The 25,722-nt window shown below is 42.2% G+C and overlaps 1 protein-coding gene and 1 long non-coding RNA gene across 2 annotated transcripts in view; one reads left to right on the forward strand and one right to left on the reverse strand.

Annotated features, from left to right (window-relative positions):
* The window catches only part of FGD5 (FYVE, RhoGEF and PH domain containing 5), a 145,906-nt gene extending 138,699 nt beyond the window's left edge, over positions 1 to 7,207 (forward strand). Inside the window, exons 18-21 of the mRNA XM_019536536.1 lie at positions 1,219 to 1,349; positions 3,275 to 3,403; positions 5,613 to 5,761; positions 6,543 to 7,207. Of these exons, the coding sequence (XP_019392081.1) occupies positions 1,219 to 1,349; positions 3,275 to 3,403; positions 5,613 to 5,761; positions 6,543 to 6,579 (446 nt within the window). The 3' untranslated portion in view covers positions 6,580 to 7,207. The remainder of the gene's footprint in view (positions 1 to 1,218; positions 1,350 to 3,274; positions 3,404 to 5,612; positions 5,762 to 6,542) is intronic.
* Positions 7,085 to 10,367, reverse strand: LOC109311118. Its single transcript, XR_002101429.1, has 2 exons — positions 8,943 to 10,367; positions 7,085 to 8,900 (listed from the first exon to the last, which is right to left on the reverse strand). It is a non-coding gene; the product is annotated as an uncharacterized LOC109311118 (long non-coding RNA).
* Between the last annotated feature and the right edge of the window lie 15,355 nt (positions 10,368 to 25,722).

Consider the following 25,722-nt stretch of genomic DNA (forward strand, 5'->3'; position numbering starts at 1 on the left):
GTGAGATGGCAGAGAACCTCTTAGTGAGCAGAAGCCTTGAATTTTTCTGTAATCACTTGCTGCAATAGAGTAATAAGCAATAGCACTGTGCCATTTGTAACTGACAGTGGTGATCATCAGTTGCTTTCTTTTTAAGCCATCACTTTGCTTTAATTGACAGTGCACTACTTGCTCCAGTCCAAGTCAGCATTTCCTATTGTTGAGAGCCAAGAGAAAATGCATAGACAACTAAAAAGCTTGTCTACAGAAGGAAGTTAATTTGGATTAAGTTTGGTGGAAATTTAAACTAGTTCTTCCCAGCTAACTCTTGGCGTGTGAATCAAGGTAACTCAAAATTAGCACTTTTTTCTTAGATGAGTATCTAGGGAGTTAATCAGGAACTGCTGTTCTGGAATGACTCTCTGTACCGACAACCCCTTCTAGGCAAATGCCTTTTACCTTAGAGCTCACTAATCAGAAGTGGTCACAATTAAATTTTTCTGTCTTGGATAAAGTGACTCAGATGTCAGCTACTGCTGTAGAATAACCATGTTCTAGTTCTGCTTAATGCAATGAGATGTGTGCTGGCGTCACAGCAGCCTGAACTATTGCTGAACCTGTGTCCCTCCAAACTCAGGCTTGTACTAGTTCAGCACCGCGCTCCATTTGGAAGTTCCAGACAATATGCATCGCCACAGGTGTCTCTGAAGGATATTAACTCAGATGATGGCACAGAATACAGACCCTGTTGAAGGGCTAATGGAGCATGTCTTAGAGACAAAATAACCATCTTCTGTACTCCTGGGGCTTCTGTAGAAAGAACATCCCAATAATGAATGTGCTTACTCTGCCATGGATGTGTCCTAGGAAGCAATCAACGTAAATAAAATGGAGATGGCAGAGAAGCAGGGTCAGTGCTGATGAAGAGTCATTAAGTGTTAAAGCACAATACAACACTTTTTCCTTACGTCATCTTTCATGCAAGACGTATTCCAGTGTTTGTAGCATGCACACTGTTAGCCTGGAGTGCTATGAAGTCCACCAAGCATCAATTCTGCTAATGAGACTTACAGGGAAGTTTAACAGAGTAGCTAAAGGAAAATTAGCCAGATTTGGCTTGGCATTTTCCTGTTCCTGGCTGCATTAACCTGAAGTGGTGTTTCCCATCCCAGGCTATGCGTGACTATATGCACCAGTTAACCCATTCTTTTCCCTTCTCCAATTCTCCTGATATTGCAGAACGGCCACTAAGTGTGATCTTCCCTCCGACTTCATCCAGGTGTTCGGGCAGTGCCTTCTCCTCCGTCTTCCACAATATTCACTACTCTTCCTTCAAGAAGCAAAAGAAAATTCCTTCAGCTCTTATGGAGGTAGGACCAAGGCCTGCCTGAGAAAAGGCAAGGAAACTAGCTCTAGCGAACAGTAGAATCCAATGTCAGTGTTTATCATTTGTTCTACTATGCACCCGGATACGCCTGTTTCCTAAGTCACCTGTACCATGAGATTACTTTTTCCTTGGTGTTGTAAAGTTGAAACACTGAACAATCTGATGCTATCACTAGCTTCTGCTGTCCATTGAGATCAAACTGACTGGGTATAGACACTTCATTTCCTTCAGATGGTCTAAGTTCTATTTTGAAAGATATGTGTAGTTCTAAAGCCTTTTGAAGGACTTATTTCAAGCTCAGGGAAGTGGATGGTACAGGGGTGATGGGTTACAGAGACTGTTAATTAGTATACAGCAAGTGGATGTTGACAAAAGAAAGATAGAAAGACACTGATTTCCTATAGCTGCTGTGGCCCCTGTTATTTGCAGCAGCCTTATTCCAGTCCTTGTTTTTCAGATGGCACTGCTGATTTCTATGATAAGACCATTATTCACTGTGCACTAGGGAAAGAATCTATCCCTGGAAAGCAATTAGTGGATGCAATGGTTTTAATTAATTGTGTTTCTCAGAGCTCATCTCAGCCTACTGAAAATTAACAAGTGAAATGGAAAAACTCCCATCAACTTCAGCGGGGCCAAGATTTTTCCCCAATGTATTTGTATTGCTTTCCTTCCTGGAACTAAGCATTAGATTCAAAACCTGGTAGTACTGATATTATTTGGACTATCTATGCTGTGTTTTACATCCAAGGATGCAAATGATCCCTAGATTCTCAGAGTCAATGGATATCTAATACTGACTTCCAATCCAGATCTTTTACTGAGCTTGTTGTAATTATCTTCTAGCACAGAGGGAAAGGAGGTCATGGAAACCAAAACATGAGAGCTGCTTAACATTTATGTATGTGCTGACATTTGCATATGAGTTGAGAGGCATTTGATAAACATTGTACAACGTTTTCTGTTCAACTAGCATGTCCATGAGGAGTAAGAGAAATCAGAGGCAAGATTTCAGCTTTAATTTAGAAAAGGTTGTGGTTATTGCCTTTTAAACCACACGGGGGCAGCACATGTTTATTAATGTGAAGTGTCCTATCACAGCCTTCATCTCAAAGCCATCCATACCCAAGGTCCTTACACATGCTCCAGAATATTTTGCACGCCTTTTCTATTGCAAACATTACAGATACAATTCACTCCCCTTGCATCTCTGCTACTGAAGATTGCTTTTAAGCACCTCGTCAGCTGACTCTATTTCTGAGTATCAGCCCTGCTCATTATTGTAATCAGTTAACGCATGCTGCATTTTTATTTTAACTTCCACCCAAGTATTCATGAATCAAGCCTAAAAAAAAAAAAAAAAAAAAAAAAATCACACCCTCCTTAGGGAGCAAGGAATTATTCTCCTTTCACCAATGATTATCATTTTACAAAATGAAACTTGGCCACAGAGATGTAATTGACCCAAATGGACGCAACAAATCCCTTGTAAAGGCAGGAACAGAACCCCAAGCTTAACCACCTAAGTCACACCACTGTCCTGTAACACGTGCCATAGGATAGGTGTGTTGAAAAAGGACCAATTCAGTTCCTCAACTGCACCAGGCTATACTTTTGGCCTAAGTGACTCTGCTTCCAGAATAACTCCATTGGCTTCATCAGAATCAATGAGAACAGAACTCGACTAAGAAAAATCTTCCAATTCTCTTATGCATAAGAGTAGCACCATACTTGTATTTTCTGCTTAAATTTATACTGTTCTGGGTCTTTTTTTTAAATTCTCAGTGTTCTTTCAACTGTACATTCCTTTAAAATAACACACTCCATTTTAGCACGCTAGCCTCTTCAGAGGGAAAAATTTCTGTTGTAATGAAATCTGATTTCTCCACTGTTTCCTTGGCTCTTCAGGTAGCAGCTTCAGGAGAAGGATCAACCATCAGTGGCTATCTCAGCAGGTGTAAGAGAGGCAAACGACATTGGAAAAAGTTGTGGTTTGTCATCAAAGGCAAAGTCCTCTACACATATACAGCAAATGAGGTACTGTCTGTCATGACTTAGCAACCCAACTGGGGAATATTGTCATGTTCCTTTCTCCCTTGTGCACGACAGATTTCATTAGAGGAGCATACCTGTCACTTCTGATCTAGCCTTTCCCAATTAGTTTAGGAGCCACACAAGCTCTGGAGCTACCAGAGCCACAACAAAGTATACGCTTCTGTGTGAACTGTGACAAACACTCCAAGTACAAGGAAATTAGATGTAGATATACAGCAAATTGCCAATATATTGGCACTAGCATATGACCTTAGAGCTTCTTTATATAATTCAACATACTCTGTATATGAAGAAAAGTGGATTAGGAGCTATATAGTATGGGCATCTCTCTGAGTTACAGAAAGCAGGTTTATTCTGGCAAGAATTTCTTTCAGTCAAAACAGTCTTGGAAAAACCTTTCAGTCTTGCTCCAGTGCACTGTATATGATATGAGATGGAACCTGAGAACTGCTGGATTGTTATTTATATAGCCTTTTTTCCCCTGAAGAAGGAAAAACCAAGCTTTCTCCAGTCAAGGGTTAAGACAATTCTCCAGGACCTAGAAAAACATCCCAGTTCTCTAGAAGTAGATAGGAGAGATGGTGTACGCCTGTAGCATACATAGTAAGTGCACAGCTGTCAGAGAATACAAGGGCAAGGATGCCATCGTGCTTCTCACTGTTAAAGGCAGTGGCCAGCTCCGAGGTACAGTGTGGAGCTGACCAGCATTTCCTCCCTAGACTATTGTGGTGATTAGACTTACCCCAGTGGAAGGTGTTTTATTAGGCAGGGTGCTTTTTACTTTGCTGGAAGCTTTTGTCACTTCCTAGCGCCTTTGTCATATTCTGATTTTTACTTCGAGTAGCTGTAGTACCCTGGGTAGCCATGAAATTTTATAAGATACAAGGGGTGGTTACAATTGATAGTAGTCATTCATAACTGAGACAGCAGCATTTACGGAACGAGGCAGAGCTCAGACTATAACCTATGAAAATGGCACTTAAACTTTTCAAATGTTTTGAAAATATCAAGTACTTAAACTTTTAATCACATAAATGAAGTAGAGAGATATGTATAGTGATGCATAAAAAAAAGTGGCATAATTGACCACCACTGCAAACCAAATTACTGGGTGGCCAAGGGCTGGTTCTATCCAATCAGCCATCTAGGACACCAGTATCTTAAGTCTGATTTTTAGACGTGCGTTGAACAGAGCAGCTCCTATTGAGCTTCCAGTTCCACTAGAACTGTGGGTGCTCAGCACTACTGAAAATGAAGCTCTTAAAACCAAGTTCAATCCCCTCCTTCCCCATGGGGTGGACACTTCTGCTTACCTGAATAGAGTTGTTTCTACTGTCACAGTGGTAGACTAAAATCTGAAAGAACAGCGGATGCCTGACTAGCATTTAAGCTCCCAGCATTGGCTATATCTTTTAAAAAAAAAAAAGAGAGAGAGAGAAGAGAATCTCAAAAAGACGGGGGAAAAAACCATTACCTTAATAGAGGTAGAGCCACCAAAATTGCAGCCATCAGTAATAGTTAAACTACAATTCAATTAAGGCTTTATTGCCGTCTTTCTTTTACTTCTATAGTGCAAGCAGAATTCATGGACGTTTCCTGGGAGTAAATTAACAGTGTTGCATTACCAGCTCATAAATTTTAAAGCAGCGCTTTTGAAAGCAATCATGCTGTGAAAGACTGAAGGAAATTCTGTGAAAAGGCTGCTGAGATTGTGCAGGGGAGGGACTAGGTGCCACTATTCAATGTTGGCACCCTCCTTAGCCTCGGTAATATCAGATCTTCTCTTTGACCTATAGTTTGGTGATCTCAGTCTGGTTCCTAGACACCCACCTCACACAGGCCACTCATGTCTGCTACTAACCTGGAACCCTTGTTGGTTGTCTAAAGTAGATTGTGTGAAGTGGTCATGGAGAAGTTCAACCCTAAAGGTAGAAGCTTCAAGTCAAGTTTGAGATGCTGGCAAGGCAATGTGCAAGGAAATCTTGCACCGCAGCAGTCAATGCTTCTTGAAATCTGCACACTCCTCCTTATCACTGCAGTAGCAGCTAAGGACTCCATAAGGATTGAGGCCCTGTTGTGATAAGCTTTGTAGGCACACACGATGAAAAGATATACCCAGCTCCAAAGAGCCTGCAGCCCTGTTGGAAATGCTCCTTCTAAAGTCTTATTACCCCTTCTGAATTGATTTTAGGATAAAGTCGCTACAGAGAGTTTGCCTTTGCTGGGTTTCACAATTGCCCCAGAAAAGGAGGAAGGAAGTACGGATGCAGTTTTCCATCTTTACCACAAGCAAACCTTGTTTTATAGCTTCCGAGCAGAGGATTACAATTCAGCACAGAGGTACTGGGTGGGGAATTGCACATTACGTACTAACCAATGAACGGGGTCAAAAGTGCAAGCAGCACACTTCATTCCCCTAACATACTTCTTCCCCACTTCCTTTCCTTCTGAAGGCAACCCAATTAAGATAGAATAGAAACAGGTTCATGTATGCTAATTACAGCCAATTAAATGCAATTGACCTGGCTGACATTAAAGCACCAGGCAGAACTCAGTCCATCATCTCAGCAACAGATTTTCTACAGATCCCACTAAGGAAGTTACACCCCGCACCAAGAAATCTATCAGATGTAATTGTAAAAGGGACTGCTCATATGAATCCAGCGTATCTGCCTTTTAATTTGCTCTTTAATGAACAGTTTCTAGATTTAACATGCTTTATTGTTACTAGTATGGCATAATTAAAGTAACTGTAAAATTAATGATGAGTGCTAGAACCTAAAATATATAGCCTTTCATTTTTCTGCATGTTTAAAATATCCCTTTCCTCTACATACCTCCATAATTTCATCTCTCCCTCTTCACCCATCCAGCACATGTGATTTCCGCAAGTTTATACAGGAAATCAGTAGCAAAGTCGAGGACAGAACCCAGACGTCCTGGCTCCCAGGACCCTTACTCTAACTCCATGCCTTTATTTCCTCTTCAGGACTGTAATGGGGAAACAAGAGAACAGAACAGAACAGAACACTCTTCTCTGAACCCAGTGTTTGAAATAAATGTGGTTGCTAGATCCACAAAATTAAATCTGCTCCCCCCCTTCCTTTCTTTTCTTTTTCAGGTGGATTGAAGCCATGGAAGAAGCAACCATATTATAGCAGCAGTCATTCAATGGACTTGGAATAAATTCTCAGATTTCTATACATTCCCAGAAGTCACTTCCTAATTTCAAGAAGCTGCACAGTGTATTTCAAACCACCTGGCTATGGACTGTACACTGGATATGGACTGTTTCCAAAATTGCTCTTTTTTCCTTCCTTCCTCTTAAATCCATATTTTTTTGCAAGTGGAAACTTTAAATAGGGAATATTTATGGTCCTCCTCTTTATGTCTGTGCAAGTTCACCCTGCACTGTAACTCACTCCTAGTCCCACAATCAACTAAGTTTTAACAACAAAACAAGAAACACAGCTGATAAACATTTTTTTTCTAAACAATTCACATGGAAGTACAGTTTAGCAGTTAAGCTATACTTACTCTAGGCTATCACGACATCTTTCATTGTGTTGGTTTTGGTGTCTAAGTGAAATAAACAATGTAGTGAACAACAGATACTCATTTAAAGCACTTTATTGTTTTTATTGAAATACAGCTTCATTCCCGCCCCCCCGGCATGTTCTGTGGACTGATTTACCACTAGTCCATTAACAGTTGCCAGGATCAAATTGTTCCCTGTCTATGTTAAATTACTTCCACACAACATGAATGAAAAAAGAAAGCAAACAAGAAAACAAAAGACCTGCAAAGCATTATGATCTACTAGTACCCTATGGCTAGCATGCATGGTAATTACTTATCTCAATTTATAATTTTATGCAAGTTGCTGTATAATTTATTAAAAGGAATTTCATGCCATACCACTACAGAACACTAAAGAACACTACAGGAGCTTTGCAAACCCAAATGAGGAACATCATTTTCCATAAAGACTGCATAAATTAAAGTCTCATTGAAGTTTTATTTTACTGTACATCTTGAGACAGTTAATATCTGACACTGGTCTATTTAATTAGCTGTAGAGTTTTTAAATAATCTGATAGAATCTTTATTTTTAAGACTACAGTTGTTACTGCTGTCTTGGTTATGACAAATGCCATCAAAATTTAATTCATGGTACCAGTATAAATTTAAGAGCCACTGGCTAGCTGTAAAATATTGAACACGATCTGTCCAAGTTCTTTAGAACTCCTGTGGCAAAAACTGCAACTTAAATCACACTTCTGTTGCATCTCAGACTTAGGGGCCAGATCCTCAGCCACTATGTATCAGTACAACTTCAATAGGACTATGCTGATTTATACTACCTGAGCATTTAGCCTGCTCAGTTCCTGTTATAAGGGGTGGAGAAACATTATAATTATTGCAAAGAAAAGATCTAGGTATCTTATATATGTTATAAATATAACACTTGACTGAGGAACAGAATGGCATTTATTACTCAATTATACCTTTGTACAAAATACCAGGTCCAAGAAGTTACTCATGCTAAAATACATTTTCAGGGAAACATATTCTTATTACTTTTTTCCTTCCTTCAATAATTTACATCAAAGCCTGAGCTTCTGGTTCAAATGTTGACTAGTTAGAAATGTCCATATTTTAAAGGTTTACAAAATGTATTCAAGAGAAATAGTTCTATTTATCATCTGAAATAAAACATGTAAAAAAATATGGATCTCATCTAACATTAAATAAAAATACAGTTGTGCTCTTTCACGGATATATTTGAGTCCCCAATAGTTTCATAAAGCACAGACAGTCATATGCAAAAAGGAATTAATTATTAAAAAATAAAGCTTATATTGTTATCTTAAAATGGGCAAATGCCAATGTTAACGCTGTACAGTATGTTTCATGTTAAAACTATGGCCTAGCTTCCAATAGACTGTAAATGTTTCTTATTCCTTTAAAAAAAAAAAAAAAATCATTTGTTGGATTTGCACTGACTGACAAAAATAAAGAATGTTAAATACAAAGTGTAATAGATTTAAAATCGCTAACCAAGGTTTCAAGCAAAACAAAACTGCACTACAGACAAACAACAGTATTGTGAAGATTTAGGTGCTGACATTTAGTGACTGTTGTTTTTCAATGATGGGCAGGAAATGAATACATGAAAATATTTTGTTGTAAAAAGTAAATCCAGTGCTATTAAAATTTCTTGTTTTAAGTAATGTGGAAAAATAAAAAAGCAAAATACAACTAGTTCCACAGGCTCTTCTTCCCTCCCCATCTCTCCCCTTTACATTGTGTCTTTTTTCCATTATGGAATGAAAAACACTGCTTTTGTTGGTATAAACGTATAGTTACAATATAAATCCCCAACAGCAAGGCTCTCCAATACCCCAAATTTTATGGAACAAATAGGAAGGATGGTGCAATAATTTCTCTTGAACTCTGGGGATTTACATTCAAGTCCCTGCTCTGCCATACTTGCTGCACGACCTTGTGCAGCCCACACACTCTGTGCATCAATTTCCCATCTGTACAAGGGGCAACCTGCAGAGGACAAGTGCTCACCCAGTCAAAAATTTAAAGGACCTGTCTAGCAAAGCAGAGTGCACTCAAAATTGTGCTCTAAACACCAGCCACTTGGTCAGCGACTCAGTTTCAGACTGATCTGATCTGTTATTCCAGAGATTTGGCCAAATGTTGTTTGCTTTGCTGAAAGGTATTAAGATCATTACTTTGATTCCAAACAGCATTTAACCTTTTTATCTACATCCTATAGTACATAGTCATGACTTAGAACATTTGTAAACAGTCCTCATGACCTGAGGACTTATGTAGTTTTACAGAAAAAACTACACAAGTCAGATGGAGTCCAGCTCAGTATTATTAACTGGTTGCCTCTTCCTCCTTGATCTGTCACTTTTTTCCATACATAAACCTGCATACCTTATAAACTCCATTGTTTAGATTACTGGGAGGCTCCACAATGAGGATGTATACTATGCCATTTCAAAAAAAACTATCCAATTAGATTTTCATAATCAGCATCATACTTACGGACATGGGCCATATTTTTTATTGCTTTAGTCAGGCCGCACTTTACTCCAGCAAGTCATTCCAGAGACTACTGTAAAAGAGCCCAAACAAAGAAAACAGCAGCCATGACAGTATTTCTAGAAGGCCACTATTACGATCAGAAAAAAAGAAAAAGAAGAAAGACTGCCTTAAGCCAGCTTTGCAAACTGTTCTGGAAAACCACTTTGTGCCTGGAACAAGTACAATGGCTTTGGGAGCTCTCCACATCACTTGGGTAACCAGTGCTCCTGATCTGGCTCTATCCTACCTTTATGCTGCAGTTATGGCAGTGGAGGAGTCCTACAAACCCATACAGAATGACTCTATGCACTGCAGAAAGCTCCCATTACAGCCTGCCCCTTTCCTCTTCCCTTTCACAGGACATAGCTTGTGTACAGGAGACAAAACCCTGCCCAATGAACTTGAATGCTCCTGACTATGAATAGCAGCGGACACACTAGCAGAAAGGACCCACTGCGCACAGCTAATCTAGGACACCAAGTTCTCAAAGTAAATGTCCCCCCTTTTAGCTCCCTTTCAAGTTGGCAACAAAAGGCCTTTGGAAGTTACACACAGACTACTGGAACTTGTTTCACTTGTCACCTAGTCCTGGTTAAAACAAAGGGTCTACATTCAAGGGAGTGCCTATGGATACTTTAAATGCCAATGTTTTAAGCACTGTATAAGTGCAGCTATGTAATGCATGCAACTGGACTACTTGCATGAATACTTATTCTCAGTCTTGTTCCAAGGTCAAGTCCTCAAATCTTAGCAGCTCATAAGAAGCTACTAGAATTGCTATTTCCAAAAAGACTCAAAGGGCATGTCCAGACAAGCGTGCACGTGCCTCTTGCCGCATCACAAATGCCTTTGAGGTGGGGCAAGAGGCACGTGCAGGAACAAAAAAAATGTTCCCCATGCTGCAAGTTTGCAGTGCAGGGAGAAATTTAGACTCCTGGCCAGGGGTCTAAAACCGCTCTGCAGAAGAGCGGAGTAAGGCACAGTCCCAGGCCATGCCACGGAGTCAATCCTCCAAAAGAGATGCTTTGGTGTCAGCCAGAGCATCTCTGGTTCTCCTGCTGCCTCTGACCCCAGTGCTGTCCATAGGGGCAGGGAGATTTCATGAGTGTGGGTGGGTGAGGGGCAGCAGGGGATATGGAGGCATTTGGGGAGTGGCAGGGGGATGTCTCCAGGGCTGCGGGGGTGAGGACCCAGCCCAGCCCTATGCGGCTCGCTAGTCTGGCTTTGCGCCAGAGGGGGTCACAGGGCTCTGGGAGGTGTGCACAGGACCCGTGCCTCCTGGAGCTGTGTGACCTGCTCCAGGGCAAAGCCGGACTAGCAAGCCATATGGGGCTTGCCCAGGTCCCACTGTGTGCCACCGCTCCATAGGCACAGCGGGGCAGAGGCAGGACATGGTATGGGGGTACCGCATGCCACACCCAAACAAGTCCTGCCGCCCTTGGGGCCCCTCTGCTGCCTGGCTGGGTCATTCTCATGGTGGCAGGACCTGGTCCAGTGCAGCACGCAGTCCCTGCATGCTGCACCAGGTCCAGCCACCATGACCCAGCCTGGGCAGGTGGCTGAGAGGCCCCAGAACCAGCAGGACCTGGCTGGGCCAAGTGCACGGTCCCTGCTTGCTGCGCCAGGTCCTGCTGCCATGGCTCAGAGAGCCCCAGTCCTGCTGTAAATTATGGGCTCTAGCCCACCAGAGTGCCTGGGCCCTTGGGCAGGTGGGCTGTGGCTCTTCAAGGTGCCTGGGACCCTGGGCAGGGGGGCTGTGGCCCTCCAGCATACCTGGGACGGGTGGGGGCTATGGCCCTCCAGGGAAAGCTGGGAGCCTGGGCGGGTGGGGGCTGTGGTCCTCCAGCAAGCCTGGGACCATGGGCAGGGGGGGCCTGTGGCCCTGTGGGGGATAGGGGCTGTGGCCCTCCAGGGGGCAGCTAGGGCCCTGTGGAAGGGGGCATTCTATGTGCTGTGGTGGGGGCTGCACCCTATGGGGGCCAGGGGACCCACCTGTCCTGAGCAAGCCCCCCACACCCACAGCAATCACCCTACATCTACCCACATCCCTCCACACACATCTCCCTGCCTTTCCCCACACCCCTTCCCACAAACACCACATCCCCCCAGTACACACCCATCACGTGCAAAGAAAACGAAAAGCACACATCAACACATACAGGTATTTAGAATTTATTTTATCATGATGACAGAGACACTGGTAGGCTTGCACTTTGCTTTAACATTGCAAATACACCAATAAAGCATTGACCAACTGATTGCTGTCTCTCTCAATATATGGTACAAGGGGTACTGTCCCCAGGTACCAAGTGGCCAGGCCCCAGAAGCTCTTGAGAGCCAAATAGCCCTGAGCTGCTTGCTAGGGCAGCTTTTTGTACAGATGGGGCCAGGACAAGGCAGCTTTTTATACTGCTGGGGACAACACAGGTGCTGGCCTCAGGCTCTAGCTCCCCCTGGCTGCAGATCCAGGAGGAGCCAGGCAGGGTTATTTTGCCAAGTGGCACAATTTTCTCCACAACAAAGTTCACGTCCAAGCACGTGCGCCGAGGCAAAAAGCCCTGGCTCAAATTTGCACTGCGCTTGCAGCATCTCAAATAGAAGCATGTGCTTGCATGTGTGGACATGCCCAAACAGTCTTAAGAATTTTTTATATTTGACAGTTTATTTTAGTCAGCCAACTGTTTTACAAGAGATTTTTGGAAAATTATATTGAAGACATCAAGCATCTTTTCATCCTGCGTGCAGTTACAGCTGAACAGATTTTATGAGCCGAATCTCATTTGTAAGCAGTGAATATCTGACAGAAGATTGCTGGTTCTCAGATACAACTATTTTGACGTCTTTATTCTGAAGTGAAAGCCAAGTCAACGTTAATGCTACCCATCACAGATGACAAAAATATTATTCTATATTATGTTAGGCACCAAGACACACAAATTAGTATGAGGTGTTCTTCAATGAACAGTGTATGGCACGTACGGCCCAACTTTTTATGGGAAGACAAAAGTATATGAAAACTAAAGAATTTGAATTACGCACAGAGGTTTCTAAACTATGCATAAATGTGAACCACAATATAGCGGTGGGAAAAAAAGTTCGTTTTGCTTCCTATGCTCTGAAAGCCTTCTCTATGCCATGCCAAGTACACGCTAGTTTAAAGCCACATAAAACTTTTTTCAATTCAGTCTTTTTATTCGTCCAAACATATAATTTAATCAAAACCAAAGCCATTAACAGAGATGTTATCAATTTACCAGATTTTTCACAAAAAGGTTTCTAAGGTCCCTTCCCAAGAGACCTGAACTGACCAATGATGTCTCATGAAAACAATCAAAAGGTATGTGTCATTCCAATACAGAATGAAAGCTTCCAAACTCTCCAAGTGACCTTAAAGCGCTATCTCTTCTCAGGCAGCTCTACTTCTAGCATTCTAAGCCATGCAACTTGGGGATAGAACTTTTTAATCAGATTTTGTTGCTGCTTTCACAGATGTTGAAGGCACTAGAACTACAGCCCGAGACCATTTACTGGATCCAAGTTTTGCTAGCAGCTTTAAAAATTCTTCTACCTAAATATTGCATCTTTTATCTATGCTATTTCCTCCCTCTTCAAAGATACAAACCACTAAAGTAAATATAAAATTAAAAAGATGGATAGAGATTAAATGATTAGTAATATTTTGTGCAACCATTCCCTTCTAGTTTATTAGTTCAAGTGCAGCCATAAGCAATCATTAAACATTTTATTGTTTGTCATCTAATTTTAGATTTTGTTCTGGTACAGTATATTGGTACAATGCGTGTGGAAGTCGTCATATTCCAAAAAGTCAAGAGATGCAAACCAGTTCACCAAGTCTTAGGATGGACCAGGGTGACTAATGTCACCATCTGAAACTTCAGTTTGAAGATTACTAAATTTCCCATGGTCCAAGACAGGTCCAACACTCTCCACTTCAGGATAACAATGCTGCAGAACATTCTTCCCCAGTTCTGGTGGATAGGGAATACCTTTTATGGCTCTTGGAGAAAAGCAGCAGCAAAGGTAAGACGCAGATACCACTGAGCCAGACTAAAAGAACCTGGCCCAGGACAAAAAAAAGGGGTTTTCATCAATGCTGTAAATACTGGATCCTTTGCCTGAAGTTAGGGCCAGTGTAGGGGCCAAGATCTCACCCCTCAAGGTTTTCTTCATAGCTTATCTTCATGCCCTTCGCTTCAAACTGGCATTTTCCTAATGCAATACAACTCAAGGTCTGCAAGCTATGGAACCTCATTTTAGTTCTATGGTAATAACAACAGAAATCAAGAGCCAGTCATTCAATTTACACAACTGATCCTGTGCAGTAAAGGTAACAAGTATCTGACAGAGAAAAAAATAGAATATAACCATAACACTAAAGACTTTATTATAATTAATGTACAATATGGGGCTGAATTAAGTTTGAACAATTACCTTTGATGTCTATGGTATGCTGAGTACACAACAGCCACCCGCCATTCTATATTTCAAAAATACAAATATTTTTAATGCATCGGATGGTACAGCTCACTTCAAAGAATTAGAAGACAGATGCATTACCCTTCTGCATTTCATGCAGTATAAATTCTGGCTAAAAGTTGTTAGGAGCTTTCTCTCTTCAATCTGAGGAAAAATATGAGCAATGAATTTTGCATTGTAAGTGGCTACAGAAGGACTATTGCCTTCACATGCAATATTTCTTCAAGAGTACACAAGGCTCGAGAAGAAACAATAAGCCATTCTGCAATGGCATCAGCTAGGCTAGACGTGGTATGAAGTACAGTACTTCATAGGGCCATATTCAATTCAGCTTCGGACTGAATCCAGGACAGTGACTATTTGAATCACTGTCCCCAATTCAATTCAGCCGAATCTGAATATGAAGATTCGATGTTGACTCAAGAGTCAGTGATTAGGCCATAGACACAGCTTTAAATGTGTTTTCTACATACCTTGAGGTACCAGGAGTGGCTCACGAACGCTGTGATGCTGGGGCAGATGGAGCATCCCACAGGAGCAGTGGGGCCCTCAGCTTGGCAATCGGCTGTGGCGGGGGGATCCCAGGTGCACCCCCAGACCCAGCGATCACTGAGATGGCGGGGGGCGGGGGGGAAAGAGTGGCACAGAGAGGTCCTCCTGCACTTTCTCCAGTGGACCCAGAAGTGAACCAGAAGTGCTTCTGGTCCACTTCCGGGTCTACTGTCGAGTGTGCTGGGGAGCCCCCTGTGCTCCTGTGGGACACTCCATGCACTCCAGCATCGTAGCATTCACAAGCCACTTGGTACCTTGAGGTACAGACACAGATTTAAATGGGGTTTTTTTGTTTACGTATCTTCAAATTGATTTGGAGGGTTCCCATTCAATTAGGAGATGAAAGGGTCTCCTGATTCGATTTGGATTTGGAGATTCGGCCACTAAACTGAGCCAGATCTCCGCCAAATTGAATCGGGGATAGAAGCTTTGCACAGCCCTAGTACATATCACCACCCAGATTCTTGCGCTCAGTCGGGTGAGGCATAAGTGATGCACAGGGAGGGGCACATCCCCCCCACCCCCAAGAGTGCTAGTACTCCCCCTGATGGCAAGGGCTCCGGCCGCTAGGGGGGCACAGAGAGCATTTGTGCCCTCCCCCACCAGATATTGGCTCCACTGGCAGGACATCAGTGGTGGAAGTCCTGGCACCTCCCCCACTGCTGTGCCGCTGGTGCACTTGGCAACCAGCCACTGGGGGAACCCCCCCACATCACCTGTGGCCCCCCCCCAGACTCAGAAGCACCAGCCACCCATGTGGTGAGGGGCTGCAGCCTGGCCAGACCAGCTGTGGGCAGGAACCACTTCCACAGTCCAGCAGGCAGGACCTGGTGGGAAAGGGAGCGCCATGCCCCATGGTTGCCGAGGTGAGGCAGCTCTGCCCACCCAGTAGCAGTTGGGGAAACAACTCCACACCCCTTCTCATACAGGGCCCCACTGCAGCCCCATGCCCTACCATGGACACAGAAATCTGCGGGGGGGGGGGGGGCACACATGGCCCCCTGCATCACCTGGGTCCCCCATCTTTCCCTAAACATGTCACCTGTGCCCACACACCTCCTTCCCCACATACCCACCCTCTTTTTTACGTACTCGTGGATTGGGGACCGGGGGCAGCAGGTCAGGAGTGAAGGGCAGCAGCAGGGCTGAGCGTAGGGGCTCTGGCTTAGGAGTGAGGGACAGCAAGGGCAGGAAATGGGATGGACACAGCCACAGCTAGACCCACATCCTGGTGAGTGAAAGGGGCAGGGGGAGTTCTGATTTTCCATGGTAAAAAAAGCAAAATCAAACACCAAAACACACAGGTATTTAGAATTTGTTTTATTATAATGACTGAGCCACTGGTAGGCTTTCAAATTACTATACAACTGTAAAACACTAGCATTTCATTTTAATCATGGAAAGACAGAGATTTGTTTTAATTAGAGAATCTGTGATTTTTAAAACAGAGAAAACCAGGATCCCTGATCATCATAAAATAAAATGATTAATCAGACTACCTTTCTTCAACTACAAAGTTATATGTTCAGCTTCTACTATCTATTACATTTCAGTTACCTCCCTTTTTCAATCAGGAGGAAACAATTACATAATTGTAAGAAACAAACAGTGAAACTGGTCGTGTAAGTTGGGTTTCTAACCAAGTAACACTTTAAGAAATGGGGATGACCATCCCTGGAAAAGCATCCTTTTCAATATACCTCTAACTTCACATTTTATTTGCACGGTTAAGAGGCTTAACTACATTAAGCAAGGACTATGTTCAAACTGTTCCTACTTGTTGGTTTTTGTTGTGGGTTTTGTTTTGTTTTTTTAAATAAAAACCTTATTGCAAGTAGTTTATATTTCATTTTCTTTCAAGTAAGGATATAAAAGAACTAGACTGTAAAGTTTATCTGCAGGCTTTTATAGTATGCTATTTTCACAGTATGTTTATTCACAGAAACATAGTACTGGAAGGACCTCCTGGGTCACTGATTCCAGTTCCCTGCCATCACGGGTTTATTGAACAGTCGTTTCTAGTACTCCTTGCAGGCTATGCATCTGATATACCAAAATGGTTTAAAGATTTATTCTGCCTTGTGCTGCCTCCTAGTAGTATCCAAGTCATTTGATCATTTAGAAATTTCAAGGCTACATGGGATTTTGCTTGAACAGATCATATTGGACTGGTACCAGTCCTAGTCTGATTCTAACACTGCTCAGAACTTAGGCTTTAAAGGGGGGGGGGGCGCTGAGGGGGAGAAAAAGGAACAAGGTACATAATGAGGATAATTGAACAATGCAGTAAAAGGACAAAAAATATTTCCTAACTATTATGGGTAGCTTTCACCCTGAAACATGATAGCTGCTTAAGTCTCATCCTACCTAGTAAGCATAATCATAAAATCATTTCTTACTAAAAATTAGAGTATTCCACACTTTTAGTAAAATATCTGCAGTATTTAACTATATGACCAGCTGCTACAGGAAATTCAGGCACCAGAAACCCACTCTGCTAAGTACAGTACAAAGAAAAAGACAGTCTGCAACCCAAAGAGCTTACGATCTAACTGCAAAACAAGAGAGGACAGATAGATATGCACAGGAGAATAAGGAAACAGAGACCATACTGGTCAGCAACAGCATATGAATTTGTTCAAACAGTACAATAAGAAAAGAAAACAAAAAATCACCTTCTGCTAAATCAATAAGGTATTCAAGCCAAAAATAAAAACATAACAAAACAGAGTTCACTGTGGAGGTCATACCAAGTTACCTTAGTTAGCTTCTAAGGTAATTTACTTAAAACTGGTACAAGTCTCTGAGGCAACAAAAACCTGTGCTAAAACACTAACATAATTCAGCTTCCTTGCCTGTAGAAACAAGAGTAAGAAAGGCAAAATCCACAACTAACAGCAGACTCCTCCCTGTTTACAGAAAAAGTGGGGAAGACTACTAGAGATCCCCAGGTTACCTGGGAAGCATTTGGATGTTATAGAAAGCTGCTATAGGAAGCCATCAAACATATTCTGACCAGGACTGGTTAAAAACCTTAGGCATTGAAAGGCTCAAGATTCAGTGTGGAACTCTTCCCCGTAATTCCACCTCCATTTGGTGGCATTTCAGTTAGAGAGAAGGAAGCAGAAAAGAATAACTAGCCTGCCCAGAACTGCAGAAGTGATACCTGTATGTATGAAGGAAGTTGGGATTTGCTACTAGGCAGAGGAAACTGTAAATCTCAAGTGTCCCCCACCCACAAAAGATGCCAATTTCCTCTGACAGTTCAAATCATGACTATGGAGCCATCTACACAAGTCAAGTTTTTCTTTATACTGTATAGCCCTGGACTATAGACATGACACCAGAGCTGGTCAGTTCCAGGAGGTGCTAGAGAGGACTTAATCTATTTAACAAATTGGAGGGATGGCACCATTTTCTGAACCAATCTTACAAAATGGTTAAAAACAAAACAAACAAACAAAAACCTATTAGTACATAAACATCACACAGCACAGTATTTAAACCAAGAAACAAAGCCATATCATGCAATGAAAGTGCACTTTACAAAAAGCCCATTTAAGTCCCACACCTCTATCCTGCATGCTCTTGTAATTGTTAATGGAATAAAATCCACATAAGCAAACCTTTTTCTAGTTTATAATTGGTTGCCTCCCCTCTCTCAACTTATTCAGTAAACAGGCAATTCGGTGCAGAAGACATCAAGCTTCACTACCACGAAGCAAATATTAGACTTGGTTTCAGGAAGTATCCAGAAAGATAAGAATTTTCCTGCAACTAGTAGCATACCTAGCTTGCAAAGAATTAGCAAGAAAGGGGGAAAAAAAAAAAAGAGGATGAGCAATATTAGGATTTTAGCAGAGTGCACATGTATTTGCAAGCATTCCCAAGCATATACACTAGTCCTTCAAGTGCAATTTTTTCTACACATCATATTTACTCAAATACAAGAAAAGAGGAAAAAAGCCCCATATTTTATGTTCACATACAAGGAAACCTCACTACATACACTGTTTATCATTAAGTTTCTGCCAAAAGCAGGATAGGCTCAGTAATGGAGACCAGCTATGAAGCTGATTAAATGCAGACCATACTAAGCAATACTATAAAACACATTGACTGTATTGGGCAAGCATGCTGATAGGAATTTTTTTAAAACACATTTATGACACTACACGTGCAAAACTTCACATATTAAACATCCTTGTTTTACCAGAACTTCATATATATCCTTGTTTTACCAGACTACCAACTATGTAGTTCTACCAACTACATAACAAAATGATAAATCTACATATGTTAAAAAAACCTTAACACAACTTACGTCTACTTTCCCCAACCTCCCCTCCCCCCCAAAAAAAAATCCTGAAAAACCTTTTATTTCTTTGTAAGGAACCCCATACGTATCATTTAATCTCCCTCTGAAAATCTGTTAAACTCAAAAACATTTGCAACACCTTTGGAACTCCCAGTCTACTCTATTGGTTCCATGAAACAAGTGTGACTAAGTCTTTTCCTTCATTTCTAAGCCTTTTCTCCAAACTCTTCCTTGTCCAGGTCTCCCTTAGATGATACTTGGCGAGATGAGCAGTATGCCCATGTTGCACCTTCCTCACCCATCAAGATATTTCTCACAACAGGCCAAGCTAGATAAGCATGCTCCCCTTTGTCATTTGTCAGTCACCACCTTCCACACTTCCTTCACTTGTCCTTCTGTAAAGTTTCTCATTGGTGCCATCCTGGTCTCCCTCTCACAATTTTTGGTAACCTCTCGCAATCTTTCAGGACCTCCATCCCAACCTCGCCTACTTTGTCTTTATAAAAAACTTTGCATTCTATGCAATGAACAGGAGTTTGCCATGTTCATGATTTCTTCCAACAGCCCCCATATATTCCCCACCTCTCAAGATCATACCTGCCACAAAAAAAAGTAAAAGAAAAAATAAAAATTAGCCAAAGCATGGTTTTTTTCCCCTTTCTTGCCGTTTTTGACATTGCTCTTATGTAGCCTGTGTAAATGAACAACCCTATGCCCAGCATCCTCCACCCCCACCATCTCTCTTGCTTTATACAGTTCCATTCTGGCTAGCCTCTCTCTTTTCACTTTCCAAAAGAACACACATTTCCCTTTGTACTTTCATCAACTGCCGCCATGATAGAAATACAATTCCAGTGTATAAAACAATCAGAAGTAGCACTGCCTAAACTACCACTTTTCCAGCAAAGAACATTGTCCTTCCCATCCACAAGCATGATTGTCATACCCCATCATCTTTTTTCACACTTTATTTTCTTTCCCTTCTGCCTCAACTGGGATCCCTAAAACTTTGATCTCTCCCTCCATTACTTGTAGGACCAAGCTTCTCTAGGTCCCTCCAGTTTCCTAGGTCCCATTATAGTGCGTTTCATTTTGTTTAACTTAGACCCAAGTGCTTCACCATACACTGTCATAAGTTTTAGTATTCTTTCAATCGACAATGTCTCTAACCACTACACTGATGGTATCCATATAGACTGCACATTTTACTTCTCCCCCCGCCCAGTATCATGATGTCACTTACGATTTTATCTTTCCATTTTTGCACCAGTAGCTCCATTGCACATGCAAACAATATTGGTGACAATGGGTACCCTTGTCTTATCCACTTGAACATCTGAGCAAAGCTTTTAACGTCCATTTATTAGCTGTTGGCTTTCCGCCTCTCTATATAAACAGTCTTACCTAGCCTATCAATTTCTCCAGGAAACCCATTTTCCTCAACACTTCAAATATAAAACCACGCTCCACTCTATCATATGCTTTATCCAGATGCAAACTTGCACTGATGCATGTTCAGGAGAGGAAATTAAATATGGCAGTAGCATCTCTTATCAGCTGAATCAAGTAAAAAATTTGCCTGCCTGGGACTGTGCAGGTTTGATCTTCATGTAGTACTTTTCTCAGGTTCTTCCATATTCTCAAGGCCACCTCTCTTTGCCAGCAACTTGTTTATATTTAGCAAGGTAATTGGTCTCCAATTCTTCAGAAGCTCTTTCTTCCCTTTCTTGAATAATAAAATTACTATTGTGCTTGTAAAATCCTTCCCTGCTTCTTTTGCCATTATTTCTTCAAAAGTTTCTATTATATCCATCCCCACCAATGGTCAGAATTTCTCATAAAATTCCATGGGTAGTCCATCTGCTCCCGGAGAATTTTTAAGCACTTCTCCACTTCCTTTAAACTTTTCTTCCATATATTCTCTTCCTCTACATTTTCTTCAATCCCTTCCAGAAAACTCTTCATTTTCTTTCTATTCCCTTCTTCTAGTACAGTTCTTCACAATATCTCCTCACCACTTCCATGACACTTTTCTACTCAAAAAAGCACTTCCACTGCTTTTTCACTTGGGCACCATCTTCTATCTGTATTGCTTTTAGCTCTTTTTTCCAGCCTTCACTCTGGCTGAAAAATATCAAGGCCATTCTTCATTTTCTTCTACCCAAGGTGCTCGTGCTAAAAATATTCATTCTTTTGTCTTACTTTCAAACCATCATTCCAGCTCCTGCTTTGTCTCTTCCAGTTCCTCTTGTACCCATCTTCCTTCTGCAGCTTTCTTTAGCACCTTTTCCATCTTTCTTTGAAGCACTCTCCATTCTTTAGTTCTTCTCCCCACATGTCTTCCGCCTGTTTTCTTGAAAAATTATCTTCTTCACCATCATCCACCATTTTCTGATACTCATAAAAATATTTCTTCAGGGTCCTCCACCCCTCATACTGTTTCATATGCACTTGACACACTTTCACATCTTGTAACATTTAACCATACATTTAACTTTTACACTCCCTTTTCTGTGCTGATGGGAACTTACAAGGTTCAGTGCAGCCCGCCTGAATAAAACATATGGTAGTCCCCATCAGGGCCAACTCTTTTTTCCAAGTCATGATCACACCGTTTTAACTTCCTAGTCACTCCCACAGCTGAGGTGGGCCCTTCTTTCCTGTTCCCAATGATTCCCGTTTCTTCATCAGCCTTAAATGTCTTGCAAACATCACCAAACAGGGTCCCAAACAGCTCATCCAGAATTCCTGTTGGCCCCTCTCTCAACATGTTGCATGTAATTGTGGTCCCACTATCCAAAGCGCGACCACAATCAATGCCTCCAATGAGGCACTGATATGCCTCATCTGCATATCAATTTTTAGAGGATCTCAGGACTCATAACAAGAACGCTTCATTCTACTCATGAGTGGAAGGCTAATTAACTCATCATTCAGTGGGGGAGAAGGAATGTATCTGGAGTACACCACCCGCCCCCCAATGCTGAGCTGTGGGATCACCATGGCTTGAAATGAGATCGACTCCACTGGGCCCCAGCCCAATAAATTCTATGGTAAATCACAAGCTTTTTGGCTTTGGACTAATATCAGGGCCTAATGCATAAGCCAGATCTGCAAACTGGCAACCAGAACAGAATCCAGAACAGCCTGCTTCATAAGATACTTTTTGGAGGGCATCTGCTGTGATACGCGGGGGGGGGGGGGGGGTATACATACCACCCAACTCACACCACCGTACCTTGGAGTTGCCATGGTTCTAAAAGATCCTGGAATCCTTCCAGAACAAATATGAACTGCATAAAGAGGCTCCACTGACCCTGACAAACCACCCTAAGACACAGGAGGTTGTAAGGGTTAAGGGGCAGACTGTCACCCGTGGATACTACTCGACAACAGCTGTGTGGAAGTACATCTTCCACAAAGACCTGCAGAAGGAGCACAAGAACTTGAACTGGCAGATAACACGATGGGCATTCCATATGCAACAGTGAGACAGAGAGAGGGGCAGAGGCCAATCAAACTGCCCCAGGCAAACCTGCCAATGGAAGGAGGTAATAATTGACCACATCCTTTGGAAGTGTCAATATGCCAGAGAGCTGTAGACAAGAGCAGGTGTACTCCTTATGATGGTAGCATGGGTCAAGAACCTCACCAGAGAGGCAGGTCTGTTCAGACACCTGACCTAGCAGCAAGGGACCCCAACAGTCTGCTCCGACCAACTCATCTTCTGCTTCAGGATTGCCATGAAAGACCAAGAACCTACTCATGTGCGGGCACATTAACCTCCAGTCAAGGACTGCATCAGAATGGGAGCAAGTTGCAAGCACAGTACAGGAACACAAAAGAATATGATGGGGAGAAGACAGCAGAGGACACATGGAAGAGAAAAGGCTGGCACAGATTGTTCAGAGATAGGACCACCACAAAGAGCAAAAGACAATGATGAGTAAAAGGACTGGGGAAACAGATGGGGGGGGGGGAGATTTGGGAGGTAGGTGGAGGGTTGGAGGGAAAAGGGCACTGAGGCAGTCTTCTGCATAATTCTGACAGATAAAAGGAGATGGTGATAGGTGCATGGTTACACCTATTGTAAAGATGATGATGGTTTTAACTGCAGATGTGTACCATGGACCATCAAGTGAAGTGGACTGGTCACAAGACAGACCTGTAATAAGCGTATAGGTTGTAGTCATGTTGGTCTAAGGACATAGGCAATAGACCTGTAATAAATATTTTTGTAAAAAAATTACAAATATCTAAGTAGGTGGAAAAAGTGCCCCTCAAAAGTATGTTTCTGGAGTACCTGAGCTAAAATGTGCAGCAGTTTCAAAAAAGGTAAAATGCATCTGGATGAACTAGATCCCTGGGTATTCTACGAAACAAACACATCTGTAATAATTTGCAATGTCCGTTTTTTCAAATTTGATCCTCATTTTCATGTGGTCAGGGAGAGCACAGTCTGATGATAAGGAGAAGGGGCTGCAGGGAAAAATATTGAAAGTCCAGCGGACAAGAGAGCTACCTGATCCCTCTAGATTTATTTTTCCTTTCGTAGCAGTGGGAAGGGAACAAATTCAAGACAAATATACAGAATTAGATTCTATCCTTGAAAAATTATATCAAATATATAGGTTTTTCATTTACAGAATCCAATTATTAAGGGTCATCTTATAAATCAGGGTCCTCTATATTCACATAAATATGGTACATAAAATTATACTTTTGGACCCTATAGCAACTATCTTGGATACTAAACCTAGACTGAAGAGACAGCCACAGACCCTGATGTTCTCATGATTCATTCTTAAAGACTCGAGTTTAAAGAAGAGCTATCAACAGGAAAAAAGGTTATTCTCTGCTCCCCACTCAGGACAGATGTACTTCACATTCCTACAAGAAAAGTTGTTTAAAAGGCAGGCATCTGGCTTTGTAGATAAAAATCAAGTATTCACAATTTATGCAATTTAAAGTAGGTAGAGTGCTTTGGGTCATTTAATGTAAACTTCAGAATTCAGGGTCACAATTTCATGAATTTATATTCTTTTAGTGCAAAACAGGGACAAAAACAGCTAAGATTTTTTTTCCTTTTAACTTGTTTACAAATGTGCAAGGAGCCCAAAGGAACAGATACAAATGTTACAGCCCCAAAAGATTAACATTCACCTACTATCCAATTTGTCTCCTTTGTTGACTGGTTATTTCTCTTTACCAAAAAGAGTAAAGATTCAAGTCTAAACATACCTTCTGAGCACAATAATTACAAGGGGAATTACACCTGCATAAGAAACTCCATAATAGTTACCATCATTACTTTTATGAAGTGCTGATATTCTGTTGTGGGACCTAGCTTTATAAAATAAGCTCAGTTGCTAAAAAATTTTTTTTCAAAATCACTAGGCAATTGAGAAAGTTCTGGGTTTACCCAGAATATCTACATTTTATTACGGAACTACAAACAAAAAGCATTTATCTATAAACTGCTGTTAAAAATGTAAACTATTATTCCACACACAATTGATTACAAAACATTTCAAAAAATAAAAGCATTAACTATACACTTGTGAAGGCTTGCCTTTTACACAAACATTAGAAATGTTTATAGACAAGCTGCCTCATTTTTGGAAGAACCAAGGTTTGGGACAGGGATGGAAATACTCCAGGGGAAAACAAAAGGTTTTACTAATTTTTACCCTTTGTGTTGCCTGCTCTCTCACCTGAGACCACAGTTCTAATCAGAAGTATTAATTTGTCTCTGTCTTTACAAACTAGTAGATTTACTTTTTTTTTTTTTTTTTTTTTTTTGAATGTGCCTCACCTCCCAAAAGCTTATCTAACACCTCTTCCTGTTGGGCAAATAAAAGGTACCACCAAAAAAACTTCTCATTTCCATTAAAATTTTAAAAGCCTACACCTTTTCTAGAGCAAAAGCACAGTCCTAGAAGGTATCAAGAGCAAAACACCTGGTAAATAAAAACAGGGTAGGCCTCCTCCTTGCCCCTGCCTCCTCTGGTTACTAGGAAAGAAGGTATGATCATAGATTATTTAACAGTGGCTGACACAACCATCAGGAATTACAGTGTGGGCTGCACAAGCCTTCTGGGACCTCGGGGTACACATTCAGGTTGCCAGCCCTGCTGACATCCCTTATCTTCAGGTCTTTTCTTACAAGCTGCCTGGATCAAAGTGGGTCCAGTGTGAACAAACTTCCACATACAGCACAGAAATGCCACCCCCCCAACCAAACCCCTCCACCTAAAGCACAGGGCATCCCCAGGCGCTAGCAGCAAGAGCAAAAATGGCACGGTTCCCAACCTGACAGCTCCCTCCTTGCAAGCACTGTACATGTTAAGTGAGGAAGACACTGCAACCAGCTTGTGAAGCCTGGTGTGGGTGCTCTCCCCTCAGTAACTGAAGCGGAAGTAAAAACACAGAGCTTCTCCCAGGCAAGAAGCCCCCAGCTGCTTTCAGACAGACAGTTCCTTCGAAATGAAACCTCCCTCCCTCCCAAGCAGCCGAAGGACACACAAGCCTCACAGGTGAGAGACTTCAGGTCCCTGTTTGTCCTCACTCCTCCACTCGAGGGGGCACACACGCGGGTGTCAGGATGTCCCCAAAAGCCAGGACAAGACACGAGGGGCCTGCCCGACCCGCCAGACACGGGGGGAGGGGGGGCTGCCCCCACCCAGACACGAGGGGAAAGGGCGTGGGGGGCAGAGGGGAAGCCCCCCTCGTACCTCCCGCACTGGGAAGGGGGGCCGACTCGGAACGTTGGCGCGCCAGCGTTCGGAGCGCTCAGGTAGCCCCTCCCCTGCCGTCCCCCGGCCCC

Source organism: Crocodylus porosus, unplaced genomic scaffold (genome assembly GCF_001723895.1).
Source record: "Crocodylus porosus isolate Cpor-Errol unplaced genomic scaffold, CroPor_comp1, whole genome shotgun sequence".
Classification (NCBI taxonomy): domain Eukaryota; kingdom Metazoa; phylum Chordata; order Crocodylia; family Crocodylidae; genus Crocodylus; species Crocodylus porosus.